At 39.9% G+C, this 12424-nt stretch overlaps 1 protein-coding gene across 4 annotated transcripts in view; it reads right to left on the reverse strand.

Moving 5' to 3' along the window:
* KLHL13 (kelch like family member 13) overlaps positions 1-12424 on the reverse strand; it is a 151078-nt gene that overhangs the window by 48888 nt on the left and 89766 nt on the right. For all 4 annotated transcript variants that reach the window (XM_073543476.1, XM_073543477.1, XM_073543478.1 and 1 more), the window contains 2 exons: positions 7135-7267; positions 3245-3441 (listed from right to left, as the gene is read on the reverse strand). In XM_073543476.1, the coding sequence (XP_073399577.1) occupies positions 3245-3441; positions 7135-7267 (330 nt within the window). The remainder of the gene's footprint in view (positions 1-3244; positions 3442-7134; positions 7268-12424) is intronic.

Genomic DNA, 12424 nt, shown 5'->3' on the forward strand with positions numbered 1-12424 from the left:
CATTACGTGCATTAAAGACAGCTGTCTTACATAGTCACCTTTATAAAAGACTCCTGTCCACAGACTCCATTAATCAGTCAGACTCTAAACTCTACAACATGGGCAAGACCAAAGAACTTTCTAAGGATGTCAGGGACATGATCATAGACCTGCACAAAGCAGTAAGGAAATGGAAGAAATACAAAATGACTGTCAATCAACATCGATCTGGGGCACCATGAAAAATCTCCCCTCGGTTTTTTCGCGGTAAAAAACGCAGCAATACGCACAAAAAGTGCAAAGTGCATAGAAATGAATGGGAAGCCTATTTTAAGCATTTTTGAGCTGATTTTTTGGCAAATCCGCGCAAAAAAAGGCGAAAAAACGCTACGTGTGAACACAGCCTAAAACTACACGTGGGGGGGAAATTGTTAATGATCTCAAGGCAGCTGGGACCACAGTCACCAAGAAAATCATTGGTAACACATTAAGCCGTAAAGGTTTAAAATCCTGCAGTGCCTGCAAGGTCCACCTGCTCAAGAAGGCACATGTGCAGGCCCATCTGAAGTTTGCCAATGAACACCTGGATGATTATGTGAGTGATTGAGAGAAGGTGCTATGGTCAGATGAGACAAAAATTGAGGCATTAACTCAACTTGCTGTGTTTGGAGGAAGAGAAATGCTGCCTATGACCCAAAGAACACAGTCCCCACTGTCAAGCATGGAGGTGGAAACATTACGTTTTTGGGGTGATTCTCTGCTAAGGGCACAGGACTACTTCACCACATCACTGGGAGAATGGATGCAGCCATGTACCGTAAAATCATGAGTGACAACCTCCTTCCCTTCGCCAGGACATTAAAAATGGGACGTGACGGGATCTTCCAGCAAGACAATGACCCAAAAACATACAGCCAAGGCGACAAAGGAGTGGCTCAAAAAGAAGCACATTAAGGTCATGGAGTGACCTAGCCAGTCTCCGGACCTTAATCCCAAAGAAAAGTTATGGAGGAAGTTGAAACTCCGAGTTGCCAAGAGACGGCCTCAAAATCTTAATGATTTAGAGATGATATGCAAAGAGGAGTGGACCAAAATTCCTCCTGACATGTGCACAAACCTCATCATCAACTACAAAAAAGGTCTGACTGCTGTGCTTGCCAACAAGGGTTTTGCCACCAAGTATTAAGTATTTGCCAGAGGGATCAAATACTTATGTCTCTGTTGGAGCCAACATGGACAGTTTATATATTATAAGGGCAATGAACATTCTTTGAGCACTACATAACAGCTAAAACCTACATCAAAGGGACTGACCATAAGATCTAAGTTGTCATTACACAGGAAGGCAATTATGTCCAGTATTGAAAAGTCCTTTGTTATTTCAATAAAGGGAATCTACTTTGTAGATGGACATTGTGTCTCCAACCTCTTGGAGGATACATAACCCGTGTGGTTGGGAGTATAAGCTATTACTCCTCAGTTGAACATCTTATCTTGGACACACATTCAATGTGGAGGTGAAGTACAAGCCATTGTTCTTCAGATGGACATCTAGTCTTGGCCTAAACTGAATGCCCTCAGGCCTTTCGACACCAGGACTTTATCCTAAATCCAAGGACGCCATCAAGGAGAAGATGATTGGACACTCTACTACAAAGGATACCGGAGCAAGGGTGGAGTCATGGCTTGTATGTGGGTGTGGATGTATATTGGTTTAATATATATGTAAGGATCAGATTTATATCTCTCTCTTCCCCACATCCCTGCTTCTACTACCCTCTCCTATAACTTCTTCCCTTTAATTGTACCCTTTCCTCTTAGTTAGACTTCCCTTATGTATGTCATTGTAAATACCTTGTTTGTAATAAACCCCCTTTTAAAGATCCAGTAGTTCCTTTTAATTACTAGTAACTGGCACCCCAAAACTCAGCAGATTCTTCAGTCTCACTGCAAAATGCAAATAAATGTATATAATTTATACAATGTGATTTTCTGGATTTTCTTTTTGATATTCTATCTCTCAATGTTAAAATTAACCTACCCTTAAAATTATAGACTGTTCGTGTCTTTGTCAGTGGGCAAACTTACAAAAGCAATGCAAAGAAAAAAAATAATCCGCACCGCTGAACCACTACACTGTCTACCCCCTCATGGAGATCCAGGGCTGTGGAGTCGGAGTCGTGGAGTCGGAGTCGGTGCTCATTTTGGTGGAGTCGGAGTCGGAGTTGGAGTTGGTATAAAATGGAGCGACTCCGACTCCTAAAATATATAATAAATTGGGTACAGTAATTCAATGCAGGATGTGCTGAATATTTTTTCATAGGAGTTTGGGAAAGTTATGAAATGTCCTATAAATGGCTGTTCTATTCCTGATCTAAGGCTACATTCACACACAGCGTTTTTCCTGTGTTTTTTGAGGATACGTTTTTCAGCTGCAAAAGCTGATCATCTTTTTAAAAAACCGCATCACCTGAAAGGTTTTTGAGCTCATAGATAATGTTTTCAATAGCAAAAGCAGATTAGAAATCTGTTCTATCTATCCATTTATCCATATCTGTCTATCCATATCGTATCTGTACCAAAAAGAATGAAAACCGGGTAGTACACCAATATATATTCTGTTCTATCTAAATATCTTGATTATTGGATCATAAAAATGATTAAATGTCTGAGGTTCACATTGTACTACAATAAATTTTTCACTCAAATATAAGCAATATGTGTGGGAGTCGGAGTCGGAGTCGTGGAGTCGGAGTTGGAGTCGGAGTCGGTGTAAGGGAAATTGAGGAGTCGGAGTCGGAGTCGCAGGTTTGGCTTACCGACTCCACAGCCCTGTGGAGATCACAAATGCTCTAAGCTCATATGCCTGGACGTATAGGTGCTCATCCAGAAAAACAAATCCAAAATCCATGCACAAGAGAGGAAAGGGATGGCACTCACCGTCCTGTAAAATCCATGGTTTCTTGGCACATTAAAATCTTCAGCAGGGGAGCAATGTGTGAGTGTGAGTGCCATCCCTTTCTTTTCTTGTGCATAAACTTAGAAAATCAGCAAGGGATCAAATAATTATTTCCTTCACTGTATATCGCCGTGATTTTTTTTTTTGCAAACCACTCAATGCGCAAAAAAAAAAATGGATACATGAACAGACCCATATAATGTAATGGGTATGAATGCTTTCAGTGAAAGACAGAAATCGTACACGAAGATCGGATGTCAGATGAACACTAAGATCGGAAGTTAGAGTCTAGTTCTTTGGTCTTACCCCAGATATAAGAAATACTTTACAGAAGTCCAGCACTGGCAGTATCTGTAGAAAGCTTGCAGCTTCCAGTGTGTCTTGAAGATTATCCATATTCAGGGAAAGTTTTGCAGTGTAAATGAAATCAATAATTTTCTTTAATCCAATTTTGTTCACGCCATGTAATTTAATGCACATTAAGTCTTGTTCCTTCATTCCACCTAAACAAGAAATCAGACTAAATTTTAATTATCTTTAAGATTTGCACCAGTTAAAGAAAACACAGTCCATTAAATGCCTTTGTTCACAGTCGACACCAGAATATGCATAGGGTGTAAAACTAAATCATACTTTTAATTATTCAAGGCTTATATGTTACATGGAAAGTTCTTCCACATAAATTGCATTCACTGTCTGCAGGCAAAAAATAAAGTATTTCGATTTTATGCACTGACAAGGAACAACCTAGTAAATTACATTACAGGCGTTCAGGTCATTTGCTTCCTATAAAAGCACAGTAGTAAAACACTATTAAAGTATTCAAGAATGCAAAAAAGTTATGAACTCAGTTACAAAATTTAAACTGACCGGGTCAAATTTAAAGCAGCACTGCTCCTCCTCACATCAAAATTGTTATCCTCTCAATATATTGTAAGCATCATATTATATAGCACTGTGTACTTACAATTGCTCATTTTGCCTTTCTACCCAGTTAATTCTTATCTTTTCTCTATGTGGAAACCGGAAGTTTCTTGTCCCTGCATTTATCCTTCCCTCTTAACCACCTGAGTCAGCTTCTCCCGCCTCTCCCTCCCAGGGACTTTTGCAGTGACTCATGGGTCATGAAGGGAAAAGAGACTACCTGCTTCTACATAGAGCTTAGAAGGTTTCAGCTAGTCAGTTTTTAATCACATGATGTCATAAACCTAATGGTAAAGAGAAGAATTATGTGGTAGAAAGCAATTTTGAATATGTTGAGGGGTGCGATTTTTTAAAATGGTTTCACATTTGGGGGTTTTCCAATACGTAGGACCCCCAAAGTCACTTCAAAACTTAATAGTTCCCTAAATAGATAAGTTTTGTAAATTTCCTTGAAAAAAAAAAAAAAAAAAGAAAAATTACTGCTACATTTTTAAACCATCTAAAATGCTAACATTTTACAAATGGTGCTGATGTAAAGCAGATATGAGGGAAATATTAATGTTATTGTAGGGTATGCCTATCTTGATTATAGGGATAATCAAAGTCTGAAAATTGCAATTTATTAAAAAATGTTTGTCAAATTTCTAATATTCTAATAATACTCAGCCCGTGTATTCGGTGAGTGGTGGCAGCATGTATGAGCGGGGTGTGATTTATGCTCCCATTGCAGCATAGAACAGAGGTTGAATACTGGACTGAGAGGAGATAGATTAACCCTTGCAGGCGCAACCCCAAGTCACGTGCTGAGAAGTGGAACAGCTGGCATGTGCATGCAACAGGCGCGAGTGGAATCACGATCCACCCACGCCTATTAACTAGTTAAATGCCGCTGTCAAACGCTGACAGCAGCATTTAACAAGTGCTTCCGGCCATTGGCCGGAAATTCGCGTACCGCTGATCAGGGATCATCGTTGGTCGGCACGCAAAGCAATGCTGTCATTCTGCTAAATAGAGGAGAACTGAGCATCGCCTGTATGTAGTAGAGCCGATCAAATTATGGCAGCTTCTAGCCTCCCATGGAGGCTATTGAAGCATGCTAAAAGTTGAAAAAAATTTTTTTAAAAAAATGAAAAAAAAAAAAAAAAAAAATTTAAATAACCCCGCTTCAAAATAAAATACAAAAAAAAAAAAAAAAATCACATACACATTAGGCATTGCAGTGTTCAGAATTGCCAAATCAATTAAAAAAAATGGTTTAACCCCATCGCTAAACGGCATCGCGAGAAAAAAAATCAAAACGCCAGAATTACGTTTTTTTTGTCGCCGCGACATTGCATTGCATTAAATGCAATAACGGGCGATCAAAAGAACTTAGCTGCACAACAGTGGTATCATTAAAAATGTGAGCTCGGCACGCAAAAAATAAGCCCTCACCCAACCCGAGATCACGAAAAATGGTGCAATTTATTTATTTATTTTTTTTAGCAAATTTTGGAATATTTTTTCACCACTTAGATCAAAGAGAACCTAGACATGTTTGGTGTCTATGAACTCATAATGACTTGGAGTATCATAACGGCAGGTCAGTTTTAGCATTTAGTGAACCCAAACAAAAACAAGTGTGGGATTGAAGTTTTTTTGCAATTTCACCACACTTGGAGTTTTTTTCCCGTTTTCGAGTACATGACATGGTAAAAATCAATGATGATGTTCAAAACTACAACTCGTCAAGCAAAAAATAAGCCCTCACATCGCCATATTGACGGAAAAAAAAATAGTTACGGCTCTGGGAAGAAGGGGAGAGAAAAACGAAAACGCAAAACCCTGAAAAAGCTCTGGTCATTAAGGGGCTAAGGTAGAAAAAAAAATATTGCACGCTTGTGTTCTCAAGTCTTCATATTTCTCACTTAGGTCTTGTACACGTGATGATACTAGTCCTCTATATGCCAAATTTCAGAAACAGGCTATTTTCTTGGACTTTTATAAAAGGAAAAAAAAGTTGTGGCATGCCACAGTCCCACAACGATTGCCATACCAGAGAGGTAAACTTCTTCTTAGGAAGCATTGCTTGTAAAAGTAGATATTTGTGCATGTTAAATGTGTGGATTTTAAGTCACTTTATGGAACAGGGCACATTCATATACCTGTTGCTCATATAATTTATGTAAAAACATGCAAAACACAAGCCGCGGAGACACCATCACATGTTTCTCAACGCAAGCAATGATTAGCCAGGTCTTTCCCTGGGAAGGAACAACCACAGGAAGGGCAGTCTCCAATGAAGGAAACCACCTATGCCAAACACTGATGAGGGGCAATACCCCGAAACAACTGTCTGTGGATGGATACCATGTTTTGGCATAGGTGGTTTCCTTCATTGGAGACTGCCCTTCCCGGGGAAAGACCTGGCTAGTCATTGCTTGCGTTGAGAAACATGTGATGGTGTCTCCGCAGCTTGTGTTTTGCATGTTTTTACATATTTCCCATAAGGGATGGGGCATTGCTCTAGAATCACTGTGTTGAGAAACATGTGATGGTGTCTCCGCAGTGTTGGATGTTGATCTCCATGAGTTCATTGATCCTCATTTTTCATGCTCATATAATCTATGGCAGCCTGTTGTGATTTATTATATACTAGTTGGGAGGGTAGTTATGTCATGATGAGAGCAGGCTTTGCAGCATTGAGAATTCCCCCCCCCCCATGTGCTCACTCATCTATCCACTCTCTTATGGTACCACACAAAAGGCTGTGTATGGCGTATACAGTTTGTGTGTATGTTTGTGCGCGCGCGTGTGTGGTGTGTACGGCATATAGCGTGTGTGTGTGTGTGTGTGTGTGTGTGTGTGTGTGTCACGTACAGCATATACAGTGTGTGTATGGCGTAAACTGTGTGTGTGGTGCATACGGCGTATACAGTGTGTGTTTGTCTGTGTTGCGTATGACGTATACAGTGTGTGTTTGTGTGTGTGACGGTGTTCTGCTGGTGGTACCGTACAAGAGATTGGTACCACCAGCAAACTCCATACTGAGACACCCCATCACTTGGGTGTTCCACTATGGTGGTTGGTGAACTTCTGCTGCTTGGAATTCTGGGATCCGGACACATCTGGACGGAACAGGATGTGAAGACATTACAAGGCAAGTATATATTTTACATATATATCACAACAGGCTGCCATTGGTCCTGTAACTGCTAAATAATCAGTATAATTGGGATTGCTTATACATATCCCACCATTCGCACAGCTGACGGCACACTATCATATATCACCTGTAAACATGGCTTTGAAGTAATCACTTGAGGATGCCATCATAGCTCGGTGAACAGGAAAGATTTCATCCCCATCACCAGGCACAAGCGTAACATCACAAAGCAAGCCTTCTACTCGTAACTGGTCAAATCCCTGTAATGAAGAAGACAAAGAAAGTGAAAAGAGTGAAAATCCACATTATTTCCCCTAGACGATATGATTGCTTTTTTTTCCTCCTTTATAGCTATACATATTATCAACAGATCAAAAAAGGAAAGAAAATAAAATGCTATCGAAAAACCGCTCAAATGCCTGCTCCAACAGTGAATGCAGCTCAATCTACAAAGAAATCAGGTACCTAGACACATGCCATCCATTACACAATTCACTTTGATTAACATTTCTGCTTGGAGGCTCTGCTAGATTTGCTGGGTAATCAGCAAACAAGTCAGATGAGTGTTTTTTGTTTTTTTACTTTACTGGACTTGAAATCCACTGTGTATTACATTACCAAAGCAGTGGATGAAATTTTGAAAATCATATTCACACATTGCAGATGTGTTACAGATATTAAATCCGGGTTCAGTCAAATTATGCTCGTTTTCACGGTTTACAGTGCAAAATGATAATGCAGACCTCCCCATTTTGGTAGTCTTAGGCCAAGATTAAAGGCGTATTCTCATGTGGTCTCAGCTCCGAGCTCTGCACTCTCCCGACAGCCTCCTCACTTCTTAGTTTCTAGCAAGGCGGACTCTCCTCCTTGAGTGACCGTTCTGACGATAGCAGAATTATAAAGCTCAGCACAAGTTCTGCTAGAACACATTCAGTCAGCAGTGGTTTGTTCTGGAGAGTACTCTGCTATCACACAAAGTTAACAGAGCATAAGAACAAGCACAGAGCTCAAGACAGCAACAGCTGTCATTAGGAAACCTGCTGTGAAAACCAAGGGACTTGTGATTTATAGCTGCATCTCTCCAGAAGATGAGAGAGGTGAGAAGCTAACGGTTGTATAGAACTCAATGTCCTGGAGAGCTGACTGGGATGTTAAGAGTTAACCCTTCTGCACACTATCCAGGCATTAGAAGCCGGACTCCATGGAAAACTGCTGTATACATACATAATATATATTATAATATATATATATATATATATATATATATATATATATATATATATATATATATATATATATATTTTTTATATATTATGTATGTATACAGCAGTTTTCCATGCTGCATACATATATATACACAGTCATGGCCAAAAGTATTGACACCCCTGCAATTCTGTCAGATAATATTCAGTTTCTTCCTGAAAATGATTGCAAACACAAATTCTTTGGTATTATTATCTTCATTTAATTTGTCTTAAATGAAAAAACACAAAAGAGAATGAAGCAAAAAGCAAAACATTGATCATTTCACACAAAACTCCAAAAATGGGCCGGACAAAAGTATTGGCACCCTCAGCCTAATACTTGGTTGCACAACCTTTAGCCAAAATAACTGCGACCAACCGCTTCCGGTAACCATCAATGAGTTTCTTACAATGCTCTGCTGGAATTTTAGACCATTCTTCTTTGGCAAACTACTCCAGGTCCCTGATATTTGAAGGGTGCCTTCTCCAAACTGCCATTTTTAGATCTCTCCACAGGTGTTCTATGGAATTCAGGTCTGGACTCATTGCTGGCCACCTTAGATGTCTCCAGTGCTTTCTCTCAAACCATTTTCTAGTGCTTTTTGAAGTGTGTTTTGGGTCATTGTCCTGCTGGAAGACCCATGACCTCTGAGGGAGACCCAGCTTTCTCACACTGGACCCTACATTATGCTGCAAAATTTGTTGGTAGTCTTCAGACTTCATAATGCCATGCACACGGTCAAGCAGTCCAGTGCCAGAGGCAGCAAAGCAACCCCAAAACATCAGGGAACCTCCGCCATGTTTGACTGTAGGGACCGTGTACTTTTCTTTGAATGCCTCTTTTTTCTCTTGTAAACTCTATGTTGATGCTTTTGCCCTAAAAGCTCTACTTTTGTCTCATCTGACCAGAGAACATTCTTCCAAAATGTTTTAGGCTTTTTCAGGTAAGTTTTGGCAAACTCCAGCCTGGCTTTTTTATGTCTCGGGGTAAGAAGTGGAGTCTTCCTGGGTCTCCTACCATACAGTCCCTTTTCATTCAGACGCCGACGGATTGTACGGGTTGACACCGTTGTACCCTCGGACTGCAGGGCAGCTTGAACTTGTTTGGATGTTAGTGGAGGTTCTTTATCCAACATCCGCACAATCTTGCGTTGAAATCTCTTGTCAATTTTTCTTTTCCGGCCACATCTAGGGAGGTTAGCCACAGTGCCATGGGCTTTAAACTTCTTGATGACACTGTGCACGGTAGACACAGGAACATTCAGGTCTTTGGAGATGGACTTGTAGCCTTGAAATTGCTCATGCTTCCTCACAATTTGGTTTCTCAAGTCCTCAGACAGTTCTTTGGTCTTCTTTCTTTTCTCCATGCTCAATGTGGTACACACAAGGACACAGGACAGAGGTTGAGTCAACTTTAATCCATGTTAACTGGCTGCAAGTGTGATTTAGTTATTGCCAACACCTGTTAGGTGCCACAGGTAAGTTACAGGTGCTGTTAATTACATAAATTAGAGAAGCATCACATGATTTTTCAAACAGTGCCAATACTTTTGTCCACCCTCTTTGTTATGTTTGGTGTGGAATTATATCCAATTTGGCTTTAGGACAATTCTTTTTGTGTTTTTTCATTTAAGACAAATTAAATGAAGATAATAATACCAAAGAATTTGTGTTTGCAATCATTTTCTGGAAGAAACTGAGTATTATCTGACAGAATTGCAGGGGTGTCAATACTTTTGGCCATGACTGTGTATATATATATATATATATATATATATATATATATATATATATATATATATATATATATATATATATATATAGTCATATGTAAAAGTTTGGGCACCCCCATTAATGTTAACCTTTTTTCTTTATAACAATTTTGGTTTTTGCAACAGGTATTTCAGTTTCATATATCTAATAACTGATGGACTCAGTTATATTTCTGGATTCAAATGAGGTTTATTGTACTAACAGAAAATGTGCAATCTGCATTTAAACAAAATTTGACCGGTGCAAAAGTATGGGCACCCTTATCATTTTCTTGATTTGAACACTCCTAACTACTTTTTACTGACTTCCTGAAGCACTAAATTGGTTTTGTAACCTCATTGAGCTTTGAACTTCATAGCCAGGTTTATCAAATCATGAGAAAAGGTATTTAAAGTGGCCACTTGCAAGTAGTTCTCCTATTTGATTCTCCTATGAAGAGTGGCATCATGGGCTCCTCAAAACAACTCTCAAATGATCTGAAAACAAAGATTATTCAACATAGCTTTTCAGGGGAAGGATACAAAAAGTTGTCTCAGAGATTTAACCAGTCAGTTTCCACTGTGAGGAACATAGTAAGGAAATGGAAGAACACAGGTACAGTTCTTGTTAAGCCCAGAAGTGGCAGGCCAAGAAAAATATCAGAAAGGCAGAGAAGAAGAATGGTGAGAACAGTCAAGGACAATCCACGGACCACCTCCAAAGACCTGCAGCATCATCTTGCTGCAGATGGTGTCACTGTGCATCGGTCAACAATACAGCGCACTTTGCACAAGGAGAAGCTGTATGGGAGAGTGATGCGAAAGAAGCCGTTTCTGCAAGCACGCCACAAACAGAGTCACCTGAGGTATGCAAAAGCACATTTGGACAAGCCAGTTACATTTTGGAAGAAGGTCCTGTGGACTGATGAAACAAAGATTGAGTTGTTTGGTCACACAAAAAGGCGTTATGCATGCGCTGTATTGTTGACCGATGCACAGTGACACCATCTGCAGCAAGATGATGCTGCAGGTCTTTGGAGGTGGTCTGTGGATTGTCCTTGACTGTTCTCACCATTCTTCTTCTCTGCCTTTCTGATATTTTTCTTGGCCTGCCACTTCTGGGCTTAACAAGAACTGTACCTGTGTTCTTCCATTTCCTTACTATGTTCCTCACAGTGGAAACTGACTGGTTAAATCTCTGAGACAACTTTTTGTATCCTTCCCCTGAAAAGCTATGTTGAATAATCTTTGTTTTCAGATCATTTGAGAGTTGTTTTGAGGAGCCCATGATGCCACTCTTCATAGGAGAATCAAATAGGAGAACTACTTGCAAGTGGCCACCTTAAATACCTTTTCTCATGATTTGATACACCTGGCTATGAAGTTCAAAGCTCAATGAGGTTACAAAACCAATTTAGTGCTTCAGGAAGTCAGTAAAAAGTAGTTAGGAGTGTTCAAGTCAAGAAAATGATAAGGGTGCCCATACTTTTGCACCAGTCAAATTTTGTTTAAATGCAGATTGCACATTTTCTGTTAGTACAATAAACCTCATTTGAATCCAGAAAAATAACTGAGTCCATCAGTTATTAGATATATGAAACTGAAATACCTGTTGCAAAAACCAAAATTGTTATAAAGAAAAAAGGTTAATTTAATAGGGGTGCCCAAACTTTTACATATGACTGTGTGTATATATATATATATATATATATATATATATATACATATATATATATATATATACACATACACACACACACACTCACTGGCCACTTTATTAGGTACACCTGTCCAACTGTGTGTTAAGACTTAATTTCTAATCAGCCAATCACATGGCGGCAACTCAGTGCATTTAGGCATGTAGACATGGTCAAGACAATCTCCTGCAGTTCAAACCGAGCATCAGTATGGGGAAGAAAGGTGATTTGAGTGCCTTTGAACGTGGCATGATTGTTGGTGCCAGAAGGGCTGGTCTGAGTATTTCAGAAACTGCTGATCTACTGGGATTTTCACGCACAACCATCTCTAGGGTTTACAGAGAATGGTCCGAAAAAGAAAAAAAATCCAGTGAGCGGCAGTTCTGTGGCCGGAAATGCCTTGTTGATGCCAGAGGTCAGAGGAGAATGGGCATACTGGTTCGAGCTGATAGAAAGGCAACAGTGACTCAAATTGCCACCCGTTACAACCAAGGTAGGCAGAAGAGCATCTCTGAACGCACAGTGCGTCGAACTTTGAGGCAGATGGGCTACAGCAGCAGAAGACCACACTGGGTACCACTCCTCTCAGCTAAGAACAGGCATCTGATGGCTACTTTCAGCAGGATAATGCGCCATGTCATAAAGCTCGAATCATCTCAGATTGGTTTCTTGAACATGACAATGAGTTCACTGTACTCAAATGGCCTCCTCAGTCACCAGATCTC

The sequence above is a fragment of the Dendrobates tinctorius genome, unplaced genomic scaffold, assembly GCF_039654945.1.
Source record: "Dendrobates tinctorius isolate UK_male_01 unplaced genomic scaffold, ASM3965494v1 ptg000133l, whole genome shotgun sequence".
Lineage (NCBI taxonomy): Eukaryota > Metazoa > Chordata > Amphibia > Anura > Dendrobatidae > Dendrobates > Dendrobates tinctorius.